Below are 18,848 nucleotides of genomic sequence, written 5' to 3'. Positions count from 1 at the left end.
GAGTTTTAAAGTAGAATTGTGGTGAAGGCTAGACAACTGAATTTGACATCCTAATTCAAGGCAAAGTGGACATTGCTTTTTGTTCTCCAGGACTCCACTTGATTTGGCTGATTTATAATTAAAACACCACTGCATTTTCTTGGAGATAGTGAGATTAGTATGTTCTTTTCCAGGGGCTCACAATCCATGTCAAAAGCTGCTGTCAGTCTCCTGGGCTGTCACTGAAGCCGGAGAAACTTGTGATTAGTCCCTGAGAGGAGAACTTCATCCTTTCAGATTTAGGGAGCTGTGCTGGAATACATTTGTACAGAGGGGTGTGTTGATCAGCTCTGAAATTATTCCAGACTCCTCCTGCCACATTCAGTGCCCTCTTTTGATGCCTCAGTGCTGCTGGTGCCTTGAGCAGGTGCTGCTAAATCAGAACCAAACACGGGGCACGTTGAACCTGGAGCAGAGAAAGAGGGAGATTTCCTTGTGCTTGTGTGTCAGGTAGATGAGTCAATGTCTGAGAAACATCACATGTCAGCTTCATACCCTTCTTTTCCTCTGTCTCATGCCTGAGCTTGGCCTGGATGGAAGCAGAGGGTAGAAGGAAGCTGCCCTCCTAGTGCACAGGGGTTATTTTCTCAAAGCTGGATGAGCTCTCCAGCAGTTGGTCCTGCTTTCTCTTGTGGCATCTTGTGATTGAATCTCCTCTTCCTGCCTCTATGGGTAGAGAAGCCCCAGAGCCCCACGTACACCATCTGGTTGGTTCTTTGGCCATAGAACAGCAGGTGGTTGGTTTTCCTTTCTCCCTCTGTCTTAATGGGAAAAGGAGCTGATTTTCTTTCTGAGCTGATGAGGCTGAGCTCCTGCAGTACAGAGCTGAGCCAAGTTAAGGCCTGGCCAGTCTCAGGGGGATGTCAGGCTCTTCATGCAGTGCATACTTCTTCAGTGCTTGTAAGATGCAAAAAAGTTGGTTCAAAACCCACTGTTTTGAAGGTTCTTTGGGCAAAAGACACTGTAGTTGGTGCCTCAATTGGAGACAGGGTTCTGCCCTTGGCAATCAGTACTGGGCAGTCTGTTTCTATAAGCAGAGCAGAGGTACTTCCTTTGGGCAGGAGATTTTGCTGAGCTGGGAAGGATCTTGCATCTTCAAAGGGGGAGTGTTCTCCTTGAAGAGCTGAATTCCATCTTTCTTATTGCAGAAACCCTTTGCATCTGTACAAATGAAATGTAGGGACAAAGCTCAAGTACATATATATATATATAGGTAGGGAGTGAAGGTGCAGATACAACCCCAATGATTAATTCATGGCTATCAAATGTATATCCAGATCAAGCTGACAAAAACGAAATCCTCCCACTGAAGACCCAGCACTAGTAGTTTTCTGTAGCTTTGGACACCCCCTTCAGCAGAGGCAAGTCTGGTCACTGCTTCTGCTGCACTTTCTGGTTCCCCCAGCCCTTTCCCTCTGCTCCTGGTGGGTTGGAGCAGGGCTGTAAATCAGGTTCCCTGGGTTCTTGTTGGCCCTCACAAGGGAGCAGTGTGTCCAGGGCCGGCCCACGTGCAGCTCCGGGGCACCGATGGTTAATGAATGCTCTGTTGCACGTTGAGGGCAGCCCCCCTGGCTGTGCAGCCACAAATCCTTCTAATAATGCTGGGTGTCGACAAGGTCAGGAGGTCACCACGGGCTGGTATATATCAAGCTTCACCAGAAAAATGCAACTTTAGCTGAGCTGAGCATTTCCCGGTGGCGCCAGCCCCTCCGAGCCCTCATAAAAGGACTGTCTGCAGCCATCTACTGCTGAGTAATAACAGCCACCATCAGGCCCCTAAAATTATAAGGACAAATTAAATTGGCCCTTTCCATATTGTGTGGGACTTAAACACATGTTCCTTTGCTTGTTACAGTAATAGCAGGAAGCAGGGTGCAGGTTTTACAACTAGAAGCACTAGGCTGGAGAAATTCACAGTTCAAGCTGTGCTGGTAGCAGGTTTGGGCAAATTTCAGTAGAAATGCTTTTTGCTTCATGTCATTCTTCCTCATGCATAATAATTATAATAATGCTTTGTTCTCCTTGCCACTGAATGTTCGTTCTAAGATTTCAAAATAACTTAGGAACATTTAAAAAAAATATATTATCCCCATGTCACAGGGTTGTCTGACAAAGAGGCTAAAGGAATAGGACAGTTTGGAGACTAGACTTAATGTATCTGCTCTGGCCCCTACTCTTGTCCCCAGACTGGGATTAAAACACAGAGTCCTTTTCCACAGAGCATCATCCTCCACAGGTTCTGGATTAGATGTTTTTCTTGTGATAGGTGGGTTCTGAATGCAGTTTATCAAAGCATTGAATACACAGAGCATGACAGCCATTGTAACACTGAAATGTCAGTATTCCAAACATGGACAATAATGAGCCACTCTTTTGGAAACTTTAAAATAAAACTTTGTAGAATTATATCAGATGATAGCACTTATCTTTTGGTGGTGATTCATTAACATCCTGTACCAGGGAGGCAGTTACTGGGTTCTTTGGGGTGGGGCAGTAATTCTGCCAACGAGGGCTCTTGCACTTCCCATGATCATCATGTGCCTACAGACCTGCAGGCAGCAGGAGGAGATGGCCTAAAGCATTTTCACAAATGTCTTGGGGAAAATTAGGGGCAGTAGCACCCCAGGTGTGGGCCATGCTCTTAGATTGTGTTTTTATACTCCTTAGTTTGCAGAATATCCCAATAAATAAAAAGCCCAGGAAGAGGGGTTCTGTGGGCCTGGCTGGTCCAGTGCAAATTGCAAATCCCTGGGCCTCAGAGGGAGAGGAGATGAGCAGCAGAGGCCTGGCCTGACCCTGTTCATCAAAAGGGGGGATGCCTAGGGCTCTTTCAAATGGCTGCTCTTTTCAAATGTAAGGATTAATTTTCCTGGCAGAAGAATGTTTTGGATTTTTCAGCTGGTGGGAGAAGGGGACCTTTAGTACCCAGTGCAACCCAGCAGCGTAATTCCCTGGCAGTCTGAAGGAGTGTGAATATGTTTGGGGGTCTCAGAGGTCTTGCTTCAGCTTTGGTACTGAAAATAATCTGGGAGCTATTCAATTAGATTATGGATTCAGGAAGAAAGTCTTCACCATTAGGTAGCAAGGCACTGGAACAGGTTGTCCAAGGAGGTTGTGGCTGCCCCCTCCCTGGAGGTGGTGAAGGGCAGGTTGGATGAGGCTTGTGCAGCCTGCTCTGGTGGGAGGTGTCCCTGCTCATAGCAGGCATGTTGGAACCTGATGATCTTGAAGGTCCTTTCCAACCTTCACCATTCCATGATTCTATGGGTGATAGGTCAGGCACAGTCTGAGGGAGATCAATGCACTTTGGACCAGGAAGAACACTCTGCATTGTGCACCTTGCAAGGGTCCCTCGTCAGGTCATGGAAAAGAAACCAGATGGCTTTTCCTTAGTCCTATGATAGCAACTCTGATCCCCTTTGCATTTCCCCTCTCTTACTCAAACATCCTTTTCCAGCACAAGCAACCCCTGAGTTTTAGTGCCTGATCAGTTTTTTTAATTCTTCTTTAATTACAACCTGTTTCCTATATCATGAGATTAAACTAAACCTGTTGTTTGTTCCTAGTTATTGATGAACAAGCAAATTGGATTAAAAAGATATGAAGTGGATGGAAGAAAAGTCCTGTTTTATTTTGATGAGGTAATGACTTTGTTTCTTTATAATTATGTTGCTTTTCAACAAAAGGCAAATGACCAGGGGATCAGGCAAAATGTGTTGCTGTTGAAGGTCCCTCCCAGGTGAGGATTATTGTGCAGCTTCAACTGGTTGGTTGCCCGAGCCTCTTTTGAGGCAGGCAGGTGTTGTGGTTTTGATTGGAAATCAAAGTATAGTAGAGTAATTAGCTTCAGCCCATATAGTATTTTGGGACAAATATCACTTAGGTCTTGCCTCAAAATAATGTCACCTTCAGGTACAACTGGTGTTGCTAAAAGGACGGAGTAAAAACACAGCCTGATTTAGATCTCACCATGTGTATCTGAGAGTGGAAGAAGACATCTCTCCTGGCTTGGTCATCAACAGTCCATTGTTAGCTGGTTGCATTAGCAGCTGATGACAGGAGTGGTGTTAGGTGGTGAAACAGCTTCATTTTCAGGTTTGCCATTGTTGTAGGGCAAGTGCCTTAAAGGGTGGCAAAGTATCATGTTTTAATTCACCCTCTTGGGCTTGTCTTCATTATCTTTGTCTCTGCCTAGTATTGGTTGTGTCTTCATTCTCCCACGGTGTTACACTAGGGGCACATGCTCTGTGTTTATTTGTGTTTCTCTTGACTTCAAGTGCAGGTTCTGTTACAATGAGTCTTTTATTTACATCATCTCCTCCAGATTCCCAGCCAGTGCATGACCTGTGTCAAGTTTCAAGCTTTCCGAGAGCATATTGTTGGGAAGACAGCTCCAGTTCCTATCAAAGTGTATGATTACTATGAGCCAGGTATGTGTCTGCTTCCCTTGGATTTCTGCCACCCTTAGAGCTCCAGGCATGGGCCTTTCTGGTGATTTCTTTACTCTTGCTGACCTGCAGCTTTTGAAGCAACTCGTTTCTACAATGTGAGTGAGAACAGCCCCTTGGCTCGGGAGCTCTGTGATGGGCCAACGTGCAACGAGGTGGAAAGCTCAGCCAGCCAGTGGGTTGGTAAGTTGCACCAAAGCCAAGCAGATTTTTTGGAAAACACAGCCCACAGACACACTTTCCAAGAGTTCAGAACACAATTTTTTAGAAAAATGCTCTATTTCACACTCTGTGTTACTGGAAGTTTTGCACAGGTTTGTGGGACAACAATATTCAACTTAGGAGGTCCAAACAGTTTAAAGCAGTCTGCTTCTCAGTCACCAAAGTGTGTTATTCACTTCAGAGGCAAGATATAATCTATAATTCTGGATGAACCTGCATACAGTGTGTTAATAAACATAAGGTAAAACCACTTAAAAATACAGGTTGATTTTATTTTGTGAATTATGAAATATTTCATGATTGGGTTGGATGAGGATTGTACAGCCTGGTCTAGTGGGAGGTGTCCCTGCTCAGAGCAGGGAGGTTGGAACCTGAGGATCTTGAAGGTCCCTTCCAGCCTTCACCATTCTAGGATTCTTTAAAATATCTTGCAGGAGATTTCCACAATGAACTGCAGGGAGATGGAACAATTCCATGCATCAGTGAAAGGAATAAATTGCCCCTGAAACTGTACATTCCTTTCTGTTCTTTGTCATACAAAAGAATTGCATCATCCAGTAGCTGGGACCCAACATGGTTCTTTCCTAAAAAAGAGCTTTATTCCCAGAACTTTTTATTCCAGCAAGTTTGTAAATTCCTACAAGAAGTCTTAGGGAATTGAACATGAAAACTTGTATTGGAGAAACAGAGAAAAATTGCCACCCCATCTTCCCCTTCCCCATGCCTTGCAAAAATATTGCTTTGGGTGTTTGTGTTCACTTTTCAGGCTTTGTTCACTCTGGACCATGCAATAACATCTTTGGCTGCTTGGAGGATGAGTATTTTGAGCAGTGCATGTGCTCAAGAGACTGTGGCTATGATGGGGAGCCTGTTTGTGGATCAGATGGACACATTTACCCCAACCATTGCCAGATGGAAGTAGCATCGTGCAGGAACAACACAAGGATAGAACAGATGCCCATGTCTCAATGTTCTGCCTGTAGGTTTCCTTCAGTTCCCTTTCCTGTTACCATCTAGTTGCAGAACACTCTGAATCCTCAGCTGTGTGTTACTTTGCTGCTCACAGTACAGGGAATTAAATTATCAGAGCCTTCCTGCTCAGCTCAGAATAACTGCTTTTCTCTTCTCATCTATACATGTTTGACCAGTCAGTATGAACTCCAGAGAAAATTAATGATACTGTTTGAGATGAATGATCCTGTGGGGGGGGAATTACATCCATGAAAAGTAACATTTCTTGGAGATCCTGCATGGGCTTTAGAGAGGGCAGTGCAGTGGCTCACTGAGCTGAGTTTGCAACCTCTGGAAATGCAAATGTTTTTTAGAGATTCATTAACAATCTGTATGACCAATGCATTGAATCTTTTTGTTTACAGCCAAGAATTTGCCAGAAGAAAGGGAGACACATTCCCACCCAGCTGAGCAACCCAGTGTTCAACAAACTCCAGCAGGTAATATCCTGCCTTTGCATTTATCCAAGGCCTTTTACTTCAGCAAGCTTAAAGCTTATCCTATCACTACGTAAAAATATATATGGCTCTTCAGCATCTTTCCTTAAACATGCTTAATTTCTTCATCTTTTAGAAAAGACAGAACATTCAGAAATCAGAAAAAATGAAGAGGTCAAGGAAAATTAGGGTGATAACTATTCAACCACAGACTAGCTCTTCTAGTCCTCTTCCTTTCAGGAGACCTTGTGTGGTACCTGCTCTGTTCAGTGCACATGCAGGATTTAAGTCATTGTTCAAAGGAGTGGGCAAATGACCCTCTTATTTTCTCAGCCTTGCTGTGTTTGAACAACAAACACTTTGTGATCTTGCCTTTGGTATTAAGCTGTACAGATCACATTTAAAACCAGGCTGATGTAACATGCTTCAACAACAGGACATGACAACAGACCAAATCATTGCAAGGTCTTGGACTCAGGTGGATTAACTTTGTCTCTAGTAGTTCTGTGCAAAAATTGAGCTGGCAGTCTTGATTCTCTCAGAGCTGCTGTTTAGAATAAAGGGCCTTAGTGAGCAAAAATATGAAGGTCAGTAGATGGAATAGCCAGGAATTTGGCTGCTCACTTTTTTTGGTGCTTATATTCATGCACTTCTTTCCAAGACTCACGTCGAACTTGCTCATGGCTCACAATAAATCTCACCAAGAAGCAGTTGGAGGGTCAATAGAATAGTTTGTTTCATGCTGTTTCTAGTAAATAAACTGGACTAGATTTTTCCTGGCTGCTTTCCACTCATTAATTTTCCCCTGGCCTCTAACTCTCCTAACAAATCAGTAAAACAAGTCAATTCTTCAAGAGAAGACTCTGTGCCTTCTTGTGTCCTTGTGCACCAGAGTTCAGACTAACATGTGTCCACATGAGAGGCACCATCTCTGCCCCTTCCTCTGCTCTTCAGAAGCTGATGGACAGTTTTCTCATTAAGGTGTAAAAGCACAGTGAATATTCCATTTATTTATACTGGTCAGTCCTGGTGTTTAATGTCTCCTCTATTTTCCCTCCCGTTGTTTCTGGACTTAGTGTGAATATACATATGTATGTATGTATATATCAGACTGCTGTCTGTTGGAGTAACTGATACTAATTGATACTAAAAATGTGGATACCTGGGGAAAAAAAAATGTGGAACTTGGCAGTTGTCCACAATCCAAAAAAGTGCAGTGTTTCTGAAATAATCTGCATTGAAGTATCTAAGAAAAAAAACCATCTTGGTTTCTGTTCTAAACAGACAAAAGCAATGGTGGCTCAATAGGCTGTCAATAAGAGCAAAAGTGGAAATTCTGATTATTTTGTGTGTGTGTGGCAGTTTTGTAGAGATATGAGATGAGCTGTGTGCCATAAGGACATGTTGGTGAAAGCAGGAGCATTTAGAGTGGCTTTGTTGTAGGATCTGTGAGTGTTGAAGCCAAGTCTCCTGGAAGGCAGATACTCTTCTGAGCTGTCTGAGCAGCCATGGCAGAGTGAGCATTCAAAAGTAAAACAGACTAAATCCTGCATCAGGAAAAGGGCCCAGCATGTGATTTTCATTAATCCTCTGGGCTCCTCTCAGGTCAACCACACGGTACATGAATCAAAGTGTAAGAACTGAACGAATCCTTCCCTGCACACGGGGCTCGTTTGGCTCCGCTGGGCTGGCAGCACTGGAGCATGTGATTGGTTTAAGTCAGGTGCTCTGGGTTTCTAGTGAAAGTTCTGATGAGCCATGTCTAAATCTGTCATTTCCTAAAAGGATGCAAAGCTCCAGGGGCCAAATCAAGCTTAGGGCAGGTTGGTGAAACTGCCTGGGAGTGTTAATCTTCAGGAAATACCATTTTCCTGGAGAACCGCGTGGTGTTTATATTGTCTGAAATCCTTCTGTGTTGCCATCTGACTTGTGCAGGCTGAGGGTGGTTGAACTGATGCTTTCCTTGTTAGCTCTTGTCTGTGTTACCCCAGCAATGGAAGCAATGAGAGGCAGCTTCTTCCAGCAGAGGGTGGGGACCTCCATAATGTGTTCAGGCTCACTCTGGCAGACACAGGCTTGCAGTTGAGTTCCATACACACCAATTTGTTAGAATAAAACAACAGCTTTTGAGTTGTGCTGGTCAAGGTGAGCAATTGTGCATAGGTGGTCCTGAGAAATCAGGATGCAGCATTCCTTGCAGCACCTACCAATGGTCAAAGCACTTTAAATTGCCTTTCAGATGTTGCAGTGGGTGAGACAGAATGGCTGAGATTTTATCTCAAAACTGTCACTTTTTTTTTTTTGTACAGGTGGGTAGATCTTCTCATCTTTAGAAGTGTTCTCTTGATTGAGAGGGAAGTGCACAGGTTGACAGGACTCAACTGAAACAGCTCATGTCTGGAGCTGTGGTACTTGCACAGTTCTGCTCTAGCAGTGGACAGGCCAGTAGCTGGAAGAATATTCTAGGTGGAATTATGATACTTTTTATTTGGTGGTGGTGGTGGTGTTTTTTAAAAAAAGAAGTGCCATCACTAGCTCCTCACAGGAACATGAGAGTGAACTCTGCTTCCAGGTGGAGTCATCTCAGAGGCTCCTTGGCAGGAGCATTATTCAGAGCCCTGCTGCTCTTTGAGGACTGATTGAACTGGCAAGGGGCCGTTTTTCCCTCACCCCGTGGCTGCTCAGCAAACATTGGCTTAGGCACAAACATTTGGAGATGGGGGGAGTGGTTTGTATCCAACAGGAAACGTCGGCCTTTCCTCTTTACTTTGACTCCAATGCTGCATTCCTGGGAAGAGTGAGGTCTGTGATGTTAATTCAGTCCCTGGTGGACAGAAATCATCCATTCATAGAGCTCATGATCTGGCAGGTTCTCACAAGGAGAAGGCCAAGAAGAAGTGAGCACAGAGACTGACTCTGCTGTCAGGCAAGTGTTCCCTTGCTGAGGGCTGAGCCTGTTGCTGGAAGGATGTGGGAGGCATCATGGAAGAGCCTTCAGATATTTTATTTCTAGAGAACAAACATTTTCAAAGGCCTTCACAAGTGTTCTCCTTAAATAAAGCCAACTTTGCAGGGTGGGGGGGGAGAGGGGGACTTACAACAACTGTGATTTCTTTGGTTTGGATTAGAGCAGTGAATACAGAAAGCAAAGAGGAAAGATGGGCAGCAGAGCTGGCTGGAGGAACAGTTTAGAAAATAGGGACCTACTGATATTCCTAGAAGTTTTATCTTGCAGTCTCACCCTCTGGACAGTGAGCAGAGTCACCCAGCTCAGAGAGGCACAGCCTGCTCTGTGTGGGACAGGGACTGTGTGAGTGACCTGCCAGTGTCCTGGTATAGACTGGAGTGAGTGCAAGGGGGACAAAGGTCTATTCTACCTGTGATGTGTCTGCTCCTCTTTCAAATGATGGAAGCTTCTCCATGGTGTGGGGCTCTGCTGGAGCAGATGTATCTCAGTGACTGTTGGTTCAGGCTGAGAGAGAAGGGGGTGGCTTTGATGTAGGCTCCTGGCCTGGTGTGCCAAAATCCTCGTTCTGGTTGGGCTGCAAAGAAATGTAGCTGCTTACACTGATCTCTTTCATGCCATCAGCAAGTAAACTGCTCTGACACAGTCTGCCCTTTAGCTTGTAACTGGCTTTTATGAAATGGTGCCTAAAAGAGCACAAACATTACACATCTTCACATGGAATGGCCTCTCCCTAACTGAGGTACTTGGCTTGGACCTAGTCAGAAGAGAGAGATGGGTTTTCAGGGTGCACAGTAACTCACCTGTGACATCTGGTGTTCCCAAAGAGACCTCTTACTTTACCTTACTACACAGTGGTTTCAGGGGGAGCTGGTTCCTAACTTAAGCACCTCAGTTAATTGGATACTTTAAAATGAGACTTTCAGATTTTTCCAAATTACATTACATGGTCTTCTCTGTTTTTTCCTTTCCTATGATTCCTTACCCTTTGTTCCCAGGTCTGGGAAACTTAAAATACTGATTTACAGCAGCTTTTCTCCTTGCAGGGAATTAAAGCATGTACATGCAGGTCCACTGACGTGTGTAGCCTCCCAGAGGGTGCTCATTTGGCCCCTGATGAACATTCCTTTTATGTCCTTCCCCTTCTCTGTGATGCACGGTAAGGTGGTTGAAAAGCAGCTTCTTTGGCAAAACCTGTCTGTGGTTTTCTTTCCAGCAGAGGAAGGGCCTCCACTACAGACAGATCTGTCCTACTACTCCTATGAGTATGACCCAGACCCCTACGTGTCAGAAGCTGATGTTTTTGAGGTTGTGGCAGAACTGACAACAACAAGCACGTTGAAAGAAGTGGACAAGATTCAGGAAGTAGTGACCACAGTAGAATGGTGAGCTGGAGGAGGGGAACATAAATCTGGTTTGAGAGTCAACATCTACTAACTTGTGTGTTGGGTCAAATGTATCAGTTCCTCAAAAGGAATCTTGTTAGCAAGGAATCACCAAGAACAAGATCTTGCTAAGGTGGGAGATAAGTCATGGAATGGTTTGGGTTGGAAGGGACCTTAAATATCATCTAGATCTAACCCCCCTGCATGGACAGGGACACCTCCCACCAGCCCAGGTTGCTCCAAGCCCCATCCAACCTGCCCTTCAACACTGCCAGGGATGGGGCAGCCACAGCTTCCCTGGTCTTCATCCCTAGAAGAATAAAAAGTGACCTTTTAAGCGTTTCTCTGCCCAGCCCCAGTGCTGTTTCACAAAGATGTGTGCTGAGAAAGTGACTTATTTTCTTTGTTCTCTTTTCAACAGAAATATATAATTTAAATAAAGAGAAGAGGCTCAGAATCAACTCCTGTATGAGTTTGTTCCTACAGAAGACCTGCTGCAGAACAGAAACTGAATGATGACTACTTCCTGAAGCACTCAGAACTGTAGGCTTTGCTGCCCCATGGGGGGGGATCTGGAGCACTAAGGGGGACACTCAGCATTATTTTTCTGTCAATTTTCCTGCCTTTTGTGCATCTTCTTTGGAGTACTTCCAAGGATGGGTGACCAATATGCTGTGCCCTCTAGGTGAGAAAAATAGGGGCTGGAATTCAAACCTATAGATCATTTCCAAGTGTTTTCTCTACTACCAGGATATTGCAAATGCCATTTCCTAGCTACATTTAGGAGCTAAGTCCAGGCCTTGTGCTTAGCTGAACTGCTGTTTGAGGAAAGATGGCTGAGAAGTTTTTTTCTCTTCAATTATAATAATAAAAATCAGTGTGTTTTGCTAATTATGACATAGCAAGAGGCTGATCGTCTTCCCCAGCCTGTAAGTCTACTACACCCACAACATTGTCCCACAAAAGAAGAACTTCCCTAGTGGCTCTGTGGTCAGGGAAGTTGTGGGGAGATACAATTTTACAAGAGAACACTGAAGTCCAGTGTCAGGGCTGAAAGACTTGGCTGTGGATTCAGGTGGGGAGTTTGCCAGGAGCAGCTGGGACAAGGATTAAGTGGGTGAACCCTCTTCATGCTGCACTTTGTGCTAGTAAGGGCTGCTTGCAGCCTTCTCAGTCCCTCTCCTCCTTGCAACCCTGGCATGAAAAAAAAGCTGACCCAAGGGCCCAGGCCTTTTAAATCCTTCCCTGACTTCACCAAACACTTTCCTGCCTTTCCCACTAGGATCCCTATGCAATGGTTGTTCTGGATATGATGGTTATATAGACCCTGGCTCTGCTGGCCAGTACAAATCCCTGGACTCCCTTACACTGACCTGCCCCAAGCAATGTGGTAAAACTAAAAACAAAAGCTTTGTGTTTCCAAAAGTTCAGGAGCCAAGATTTTTTGGTTTCCCTTCCTGCCTGGAGCAGCATTGTTCTCTTTAGAGGAGTTAGATGCCATTGCCTGTTGCAAAATAGTGTTAATATTTTATCTTCCCACTTCTATTGTTACCAGGACCCAGAGTGGGGTGGAAACTCCTTTTGAGGGTGTTTATTGGTGAATGGAAACAGGAAAAAGCCCAGCTCCATTCATTTTTAGGGCTTGTTTACACAGGAACCATGACAAGAATACATCCCAGTATAGACATTCCATTCCAGAATAAAGGCAATTTTATTCCAGAAAAATGTCCACATGGAGACAAAACAGGAGATATCCCAGAAGCTGGGCATATGAAGTTTCCAATGTTTTTTTGTCTGAGGCCAGTTATTTGCAGAATGTAGTTGACATGATGAAGGTCTGAGTCCTGAAATTCCCAGGAATTTCAGAACTGCTTTGCTGGCCAGTTTCCAAGCCTTCCTTCGTGGCTGCCCTGAGCTCAACGTGGCTGCTGCCCATATGTACCCACTGCTGCCCAGCAGAGGGTTTTGCCATGTCTCTCCAGTGTTCAGGAACAGCCCCTGTCCTCTCTGGGGCTGCATTCCTGTCTGGCAGGTAAATAAATGCCTTTAAACTAAATTCCATCTCCTGTAAGCAACTGGCCTGGCAGACACTGGCTATTGTGTACACACACAGGACTGAGTCAATATTTATCCCTTGGGTAAATAACAGACCTAGTTTGAGCTGCAACAAGAGTTTTGGGGTGTTTGTTTTTTTTCCTTTTCTAAATATCAAAGCTGCATAATGCAAACCCTGCTGTTTACTGGTCCCAGCCTCAGCTGTTTAGTGCTTTGAGTCTGGGAGAATGAGACATTTAGTCACCCTGATCATATCTGTGGGAGTAGCTTCTCACAGAAGATGGGACCTGTGTTCTGGATTCTCCAGTCTCCTGTCCTCTGCCCCTTTCTGGCTTTAGTTCCCTTGTCTGATCTGTGGTGTAATTCTGGAGAGATATTTGAAGTCATTTTCTATTCCTTGGTCCTCTCAGATCCTTGGGCAGTCAGACAGCATCACCACTGGGGACAAAGAGATGAAGGTAGGGAGTTTCAGCCCAATATTAAACCTGACTTTCTTCATTTTCCTCAGGCTCTGGTACATGCAATGTGCTAACTCCAGATGCAGACATTGCTGCCAGCTAAATAATTCCTCTGGTGGTGCCAGCCCAACAATCATGGCCTTGTCCTTTGGGCTCTGTATGTGCCAGGGCACTCACCTGGTTGAGGCAGAGGAATCTTGCTTCTATTCTACAACTAGAAGAAAAGCCAGAGAGACCTGGACCACTCAGAAGGCAAAGACAGAGCAGCCTTAGACAGACCAGGACAGAGTGCATGAGATTTCTGTGCCAGGGTTTCTGGATCTAGAGCCTCCCTTCACCGTGAGTGTTTCTTCACAGCTTTGGCACTTTCAGGGAAATCTCTGATCCATCTGCTCTTGGCAGCCTCCAAGCCCCCACCTCCCTAGTCTACCACACCAAACTAGCTCCTTTCTGTAGTTTTTAAAAGAAAGAAAAAAGTCATTTTATTTAAGGAAGTCATTGATTTCAGGTGGCAAGCCAGCAAGGACAGCAGATGTGCTGCTGCTTTGGGTTTTGAATGGATCCTGGCTTAGAGATGTGTTCCTCCCTCTGGCAGAGAGAATTCCTTCTCCTGCTGGTCCCTCGTGGCAAAAGAGAAGTGCCAGTGGGTTTGTCAGAGACAGATTCCTCCTTACATCAGGTTGTGTTACTGATGAGCTGCAACAGTGCTAGTTATCAGTGATTTCTGCTTGCAATCCTTTCCATGAGATTAATATTTATATATCTGTAACTGTACATTATGCAGAGTAATCATTACCATGCTATTTATTTTAAAGCAATAGTTCCCTTGTTCTTTCTTGCCCAAGTGTCTTGGTCTTGCCTCTTTTCCTCCTCCTTAATCAGCCTCAGTAGAAAACAAATACCAGAAGAATGTTCAGCTTGCTTGAGGAACAGCATGGAAACAACAGCACTTGCTTTGCTGACATTAACTATTGACATTTAATGCACAATAACCTGGTTCTCATTATTGTGAGTAGATCATCTAGTTAGAAAACTTCAGCTCAGTTTGGGTTTGTTTTTTTCCTTCTTAGTACTGGCTCCTCCTGGCTGAGTGGCCCTGGCTCACCCCAGGTCTCAGGGAGTGCTGCACCCAGAGGAGACAGGCTCTAGTTTTTCACTTGCATTTTGCCCCCACTCATACATGTACACACAAACAGTTCTGTGACCATCTTTGGTTTGTTCACACAAATCTTAGCAAGTCTGAGTCCAGAAAAGGGTTTGGTTTAGATCCTGATAAATATTTTATTAAAAACTGATTTTAAGATGATCTTTGCCTGCCTCTTCTTATTTATATCATAGGCTGTAAGTTTGATCACAGGTTATGGTGAGGACAGAAGCCATGTCTGTACCAGAAAACTTGAAGAATTCAGGAACTCTGAGGAGAGGTTTATTGCTCATTTTCTGCTCACTGGGACATGCCCAGGTTGTTTGCAACAGGTCCCAGTAAGCAACAAGCTTGGCCACTGGTTTCATAAAAGACAGCTCTTGGTTGTGTGTGACATTACACAGAAGTGGGGAGTTCTAGAGTGAGGGTTTTTTCAATTCCTTCTTTAATATTTCCTTTCAAGAGACATAATATTTTTTTAAAATAACATGAATACAATCTTTGCTGCTAAGAAATGATGAATGCCAGGATTCATTGGCAAAAATAGGGATTAAGTAGGATTGTTACCAACACTGGGCTGGCACTACTGTGGTGCTGCTTACTGATCAAGCCAAGAACATATTTGCTAGAAAAGCCAGTGCTTTAGTTTCTGTTGACAGAATATTTTAGTGCAGGAAAGTGCCTTTCACACAGGTACATCCTGGTCCTTTGGAAATGTTTAGAGATTTGGTTTAGCAACTGCCTGTTCTTTTTCAGTTTTAGGTGAAGGGAAAATGCATTCAAGGACAGCAAGCAAGTCTGTAGCAGAGAAAGAAACAGAAACTCAGTCTGCAAGCTGCAGTAGGAAAACCAGCTCTAGGTACATTGGCAAGAGCAGCCCTGGCAAGATGGGACCAGATGTGAAGTTGCATGCAGTGTCCCAGGTACAGATCTGTATGTGTTTAGCCCTCCACAACTTGTCTGGTCTCCACACCTCTCAAGGAATCCTGTGATCCAGGTTTATGCAGTTTTAGCTATGCAGGCAGGAGAGAGGACTTGTCTCCTGGGAAATACTGGATAAAACTGATGGGATCCCAGTGTTCTCTCCATCTCATCCCCAGTGTATGTCATCAGTGCCTTGGGAGCAGGGAGCTGGCATGGAGGCTCACACCAGTAAGTCTCTGGAACTTTTTTGAGGGAGCGTTTCCTTGGAGGTTTTTAGGGAAGTGGTGTTTTGTTTCCTGTGACTGAAGAACTTCCTCCTCACCTTGTCCCTGAAGTCTTCAGAAACGTAGTAGTAGACAAAGGGATCGGCGCAGCTGTTGAAGGTGCTGATGGCCAAGCTCAACATGTAGCTGATGTACAGGCTGCCGTACAGCTTGGAGCTGTAGCTGGAGTAGTGGACAAGGAGGAGAACGTTGCTGGGTGTGTAGAAGGCCACCAGGGTGAAGAGCACGAGAGCTGTGAGCTTCATAGAGTAGGAGTAGCGCTTCCCGCTGCCCAGGAGGGCTCGCAGGACGGAGCAGTAGCTGAAGAGCATCACCAGCAGGGGAGCCAGGAAAGCACAGGCGATCAGGCAGACGAAGTAGTAGAAGTAGTAGCCGTCGTTCTCCTGCCTGGGGAGAACATCGTGGCAGACGGTGAGGTCTGTTCCGTAGAGGGGGTAGGACTGCTGCTGCAGGGTGAGGGGCAGGGTGAGGACGGCAGCACAGAGCCAGCTGGCCGTGCAGGTGCAGGCAGCAAAGGCAGGAGTGCGGAAAGAACGGGAAAAGAAAGGATGCACCACGGCCAGGTACCGGTCCACGCTGATGCAGGTGAGCAGCAGCACGGAGCAGTACATGTTCCCGTAGAAGAGGGCGGTGCTGAGCCGGCACAGCCCTTCCCCGAAGGGCCAGTGGTTCCCCAGGAAATAGTAGAAAATCTTGAAGGGCAGCACCAGGACGAGCAGCAGGTCTGCTGCAGCCAGGTTCATCAGGAAGACGGTGGAGGTCAGCTTCTCAGCCCTGCTGGCCAGCACCCACAGGGCCAGCCCGTTGGCGGGCAGCCCCACCAGGAAGACCAGGGTGTAGAGGCAGGGGATGAGCCGCACGGCGACCGCGCTGTCCAGCTGGGAGCGGGTGGCCTCGTGGAGCAGCAGGTACGTGACGTTCTTCACTGTCACCTTCTCCCCGGGGATGGCGCGGGGAGACGGGGTGATCTCTGGCGTCGTGACTGGCTCGTTGGTGCTGTCCTGGGAGTAATCTGTCCAATAAACACAGGCTGTTTACCCCGGTACCCTGCAGAGCAGGCTGCACACGCAGCACTTACCCCGTTTTACAGGCTGGGTCTCTGGAAGCAGGAGGGTTCTGTAAAATGGGCAGAACAAGGTGGCTCACAGCATTCGGGGTGCAGGAGCAACCACTAGCACCCTTGCTGAAGAGGTACCCCGTTCCTCTGTCCCATGGCTCCCCACAGCTCCCCCACAGAGGGCTGCTGTGCTGTACAGACCCCAGCAGGCCTGGGGGACCAGAGAGCAGTTCCTCTGCCTGGCTTCCTAAAAAGCCCTGAGATCTGGTGCCACGCCAGGGTGAAAACATGGCTGGAGGAGTCTAACGTTTAGCTAAAGATTTTGGTTTCAAGTGCTCTCTGTGTTCTTTCTCCTCTAATTTTCCATTCTAGTTTCTTCCACCCTGGTTTGTGTCCCTCTGTATCACCTTCCATCACCTCCCTCCTCACGGCACGGAGCTCGTGTAGAGTCTGCTCCCATGACACAGCTTTATAAATGAGTTTGCAGGGAGCTTATCAAGGTACCAAGCATCCAGTTCTGTAAAAAAACAGCAGTTTTTCACCCATAGATGCACACTCACCATCGTAGTCTGAAGAGGCCAGGCAGAGACCCCAGAAGGCACAGCACAGCACCAGCCCGTGGGGCAGCCGCCTGTTCCCGAGCGTTCCCATCCTGGAGCAGGACCCAGGGTCACACTGCTGAGCTCAGGGCTGTGTGGGAAAGGCCTGATGAGTGTCCCTGCTCACGCATTTCCTTCTCCTGCTCCTTAACTCCCGGAAGCACCAGGCTCATCCCATGAGGGGCCCGGCGTGTGGGGCCGTCACGACCTGCACGTTGCCCAAGCAGAACCTCAGCTCCTGTGGCAGTTTCAGGGCTGGGAGGGGCATATGTGTTCTGCTCCTCAGCAAATTGGGGCTGTGCTTCATCATCAGAGCTAGACGATGGCTGCAGTGACTCATCTGGGCCTCCTTTCCTGTCCCAGAATGTTCCTGGAAATAACAAATGTGGTCACATTTGATGCAGTTTGAATTTGGTTTAGTTTAAACTGAACTGACCTCCTGTGTCAAGCATCCTTCACTCCACAGAGACACAAGTGGCTCTGTGTGAGATCTGAGGTCTTTCCTCATACCCTGATTCAAAATGTTTCCTGATAGTGCAAGTTGAGAAGATACCATCCCCTCACAAAAACATAAATAAAGTCCAGGAGAGCTGCAGATCCAGAGAAACCTCCCCAGCTCCCAGGGACTGCACAGAGCTCTTGCAGCCTCTTGTTGAGGCAGTTAAGGGCTTTTAGTGTCTGCTTTTCAGCTCCCAGGCCAGGCTTCAGAGTTGGTTGTTGATTTCTGTGCCTGCTCCCTGCTCTTGGTCTCACTGCAGAAGTTGATTAAAAGTCCTGTGGGTTGGAGCTATTTGCATTTGAAAGGACCAGCCCTGAGTGCCATGACAGTACAGGATCACTGGGAAGTTCTCACAGTTGTGCTTCTGCTGATAAACTACCAGGAAAGGGGAGAGCAGATCCATCCAGCAGGAAAGGAGCCTGAGGAGGGTGCACAGGAAAACTGCTGCTGGGCAGATAATGGTGAATTTCAGTCACTCTTGCCCAAGAAGAGCTGTGTTTTTCCTGACATGTGCAGCCTCCACCCAGTCAACTCCCAGGGGGGCTCAGCACTCTGTCTTAGCTGGGAGCAGCAGTGTGCTGCTGCTGTGGACCTGCTGGTTGTATGAACAAGACAACTCATGTAATGCTGTAAGAGGGACTGGCAGATGTTATCTGAACCTTTAGGGGCCTTTGCTGCTTGGTCCTCACTTCTGAGCTCCTTGAGAGCCTAAGTCCCTTCCATGCTTTACCAGGGAATGCCCAAATTCTCTCCCATCCCCTGTGCAAGAGCCCCAGCACGAGATCACTTCCCAGTGGTCATCCAGTGGGGCAGGAGGTCACAGCTGGAGAGGCTGCTGCTTTTAAGACTTTTGCTCCCCAGTCCCCTGCCTGGCTCTGCAAGGGAGTAAGGACAGAAGCTGGAGTCCGGGCGGTAGGAACTGTAAATTTGGCTTGGCACTGTGAGGAGCAGTTCATTTCTTTCTCCTCAGCTTATGAATGGCCTCTTCTGTGAAGGTTGCAAATCTGAGCCTGGCTGCTGTTTGATGAGATTCTTCTATTCCAAGGAGAAAATGATCCTATTTCCTTTGCTTTCACCATATTCCCACATCCTTGTGCCGAGCGTGTCGAGAGGTGGAGTTCCACTGGCAAGGAGAGGGAAGATGCAATGTTAGATGTTTTGCTTTTGTGATTCTCTCAGGATTTATGAACCATTACAGAATGACTCATGTGGCCACATATTTTCCATGCCTCAGCCAGGATCCTTTCCATGCTCTGTATGCAAAAAATTAGACATAATCAGGTTCAGATAGTGTGCAAATCGCAGCCCTGCTTCCTATGGC

The 18,848-nt window shown here is 46.4% G+C and overlaps 2 protein-coding genes across 2 annotated transcripts in view; one reads left to right on the top strand and one right to left on the bottom strand.

The window, feature by feature from the left end:
- Positions 1 to 13,356, top strand: part of CPAMD8 (C3 and PZP like alpha-2-macroglobulin domain containing 8) — a 50,784-nt gene extending 37,428 nt beyond the window's left edge. Inside the window, exons 38-44 of the mRNA XM_051639978.1 lie at positions 3,606 to 3,680; positions 4,364 to 4,469; positions 4,560 to 4,670; positions 5,476 to 5,688; positions 6,086 to 6,160; positions 10,339 to 10,507; positions 10,929 to 13,356. Of these exons, the coding sequence (XP_051495938.1) occupies positions 3,606 to 3,680; positions 4,364 to 4,469; positions 4,560 to 4,670; positions 5,476 to 5,688; positions 6,086 to 6,160; positions 10,339 to 10,507; position 10,929 (750 nt within the window). The 3' untranslated portion in view covers positions 10,930 to 13,356. The remainder of the gene's footprint in view (positions 1 to 3,605; positions 3,681 to 4,363; positions 4,470 to 4,559; positions 4,671 to 5,475; positions 5,689 to 6,085; positions 6,161 to 10,338; positions 10,508 to 10,928) is intronic.
- Positions 13,357 to 14,172: 816 nt separating this feature from the next.
- F2RL3 (F2R like thrombin or trypsin receptor 3) lies at positions 14,173 to 17,080 on the bottom strand. Its single transcript, XM_051639834.1, has 2 exons — positions 16,990 to 17,080; positions 14,173 to 16,384 (listed from the first exon to the last, which is right to left on the bottom strand). The coding sequence occupies exons 1-2, from the start codon at positions 17,078 to 17,080 to the stop codon at positions 15,309 to 15,311; spliced, it is 1,167 nt and encodes a 388-aa protein (XP_051495794.1). The 3' UTR covers positions 14,173 to 15,308.
- Between the last annotated feature and the right edge of the window lie 1,768 nt (positions 17,081 to 18,848).

The sequence above is a fragment of the Apus apus genome, chromosome 24 (genome assembly GCF_020740795.1).
Source record: "Apus apus isolate bApuApu2 chromosome 24, bApuApu2.pri.cur, whole genome shotgun sequence".
Taxonomy (NCBI): domain Eukaryota; kingdom Metazoa; phylum Chordata; class Aves; order Apodiformes; family Apodidae; genus Apus; species Apus apus.
The sequence above is the reverse complement of the archived record's forward strand: the minus strand, read 5'-3'. Positions and strand labels throughout refer to the sequence as shown.

Coding starts and splice junctions, on each gene's coding strand:
- F2RL3 (XM_051639834.1), bottom strand. CDS start 17,080: ATGGGAACGCTCGGGAACAGGCGGCTGCCCCACGGGCTGGTGCTGTGC. Junction 16,385..16,989: donor GGCCTCTTCAGACTACGATG/GTGAGTGTGCAT, acceptor TTTATTGGACAG/ATTACTCCCAGGACAGCACC.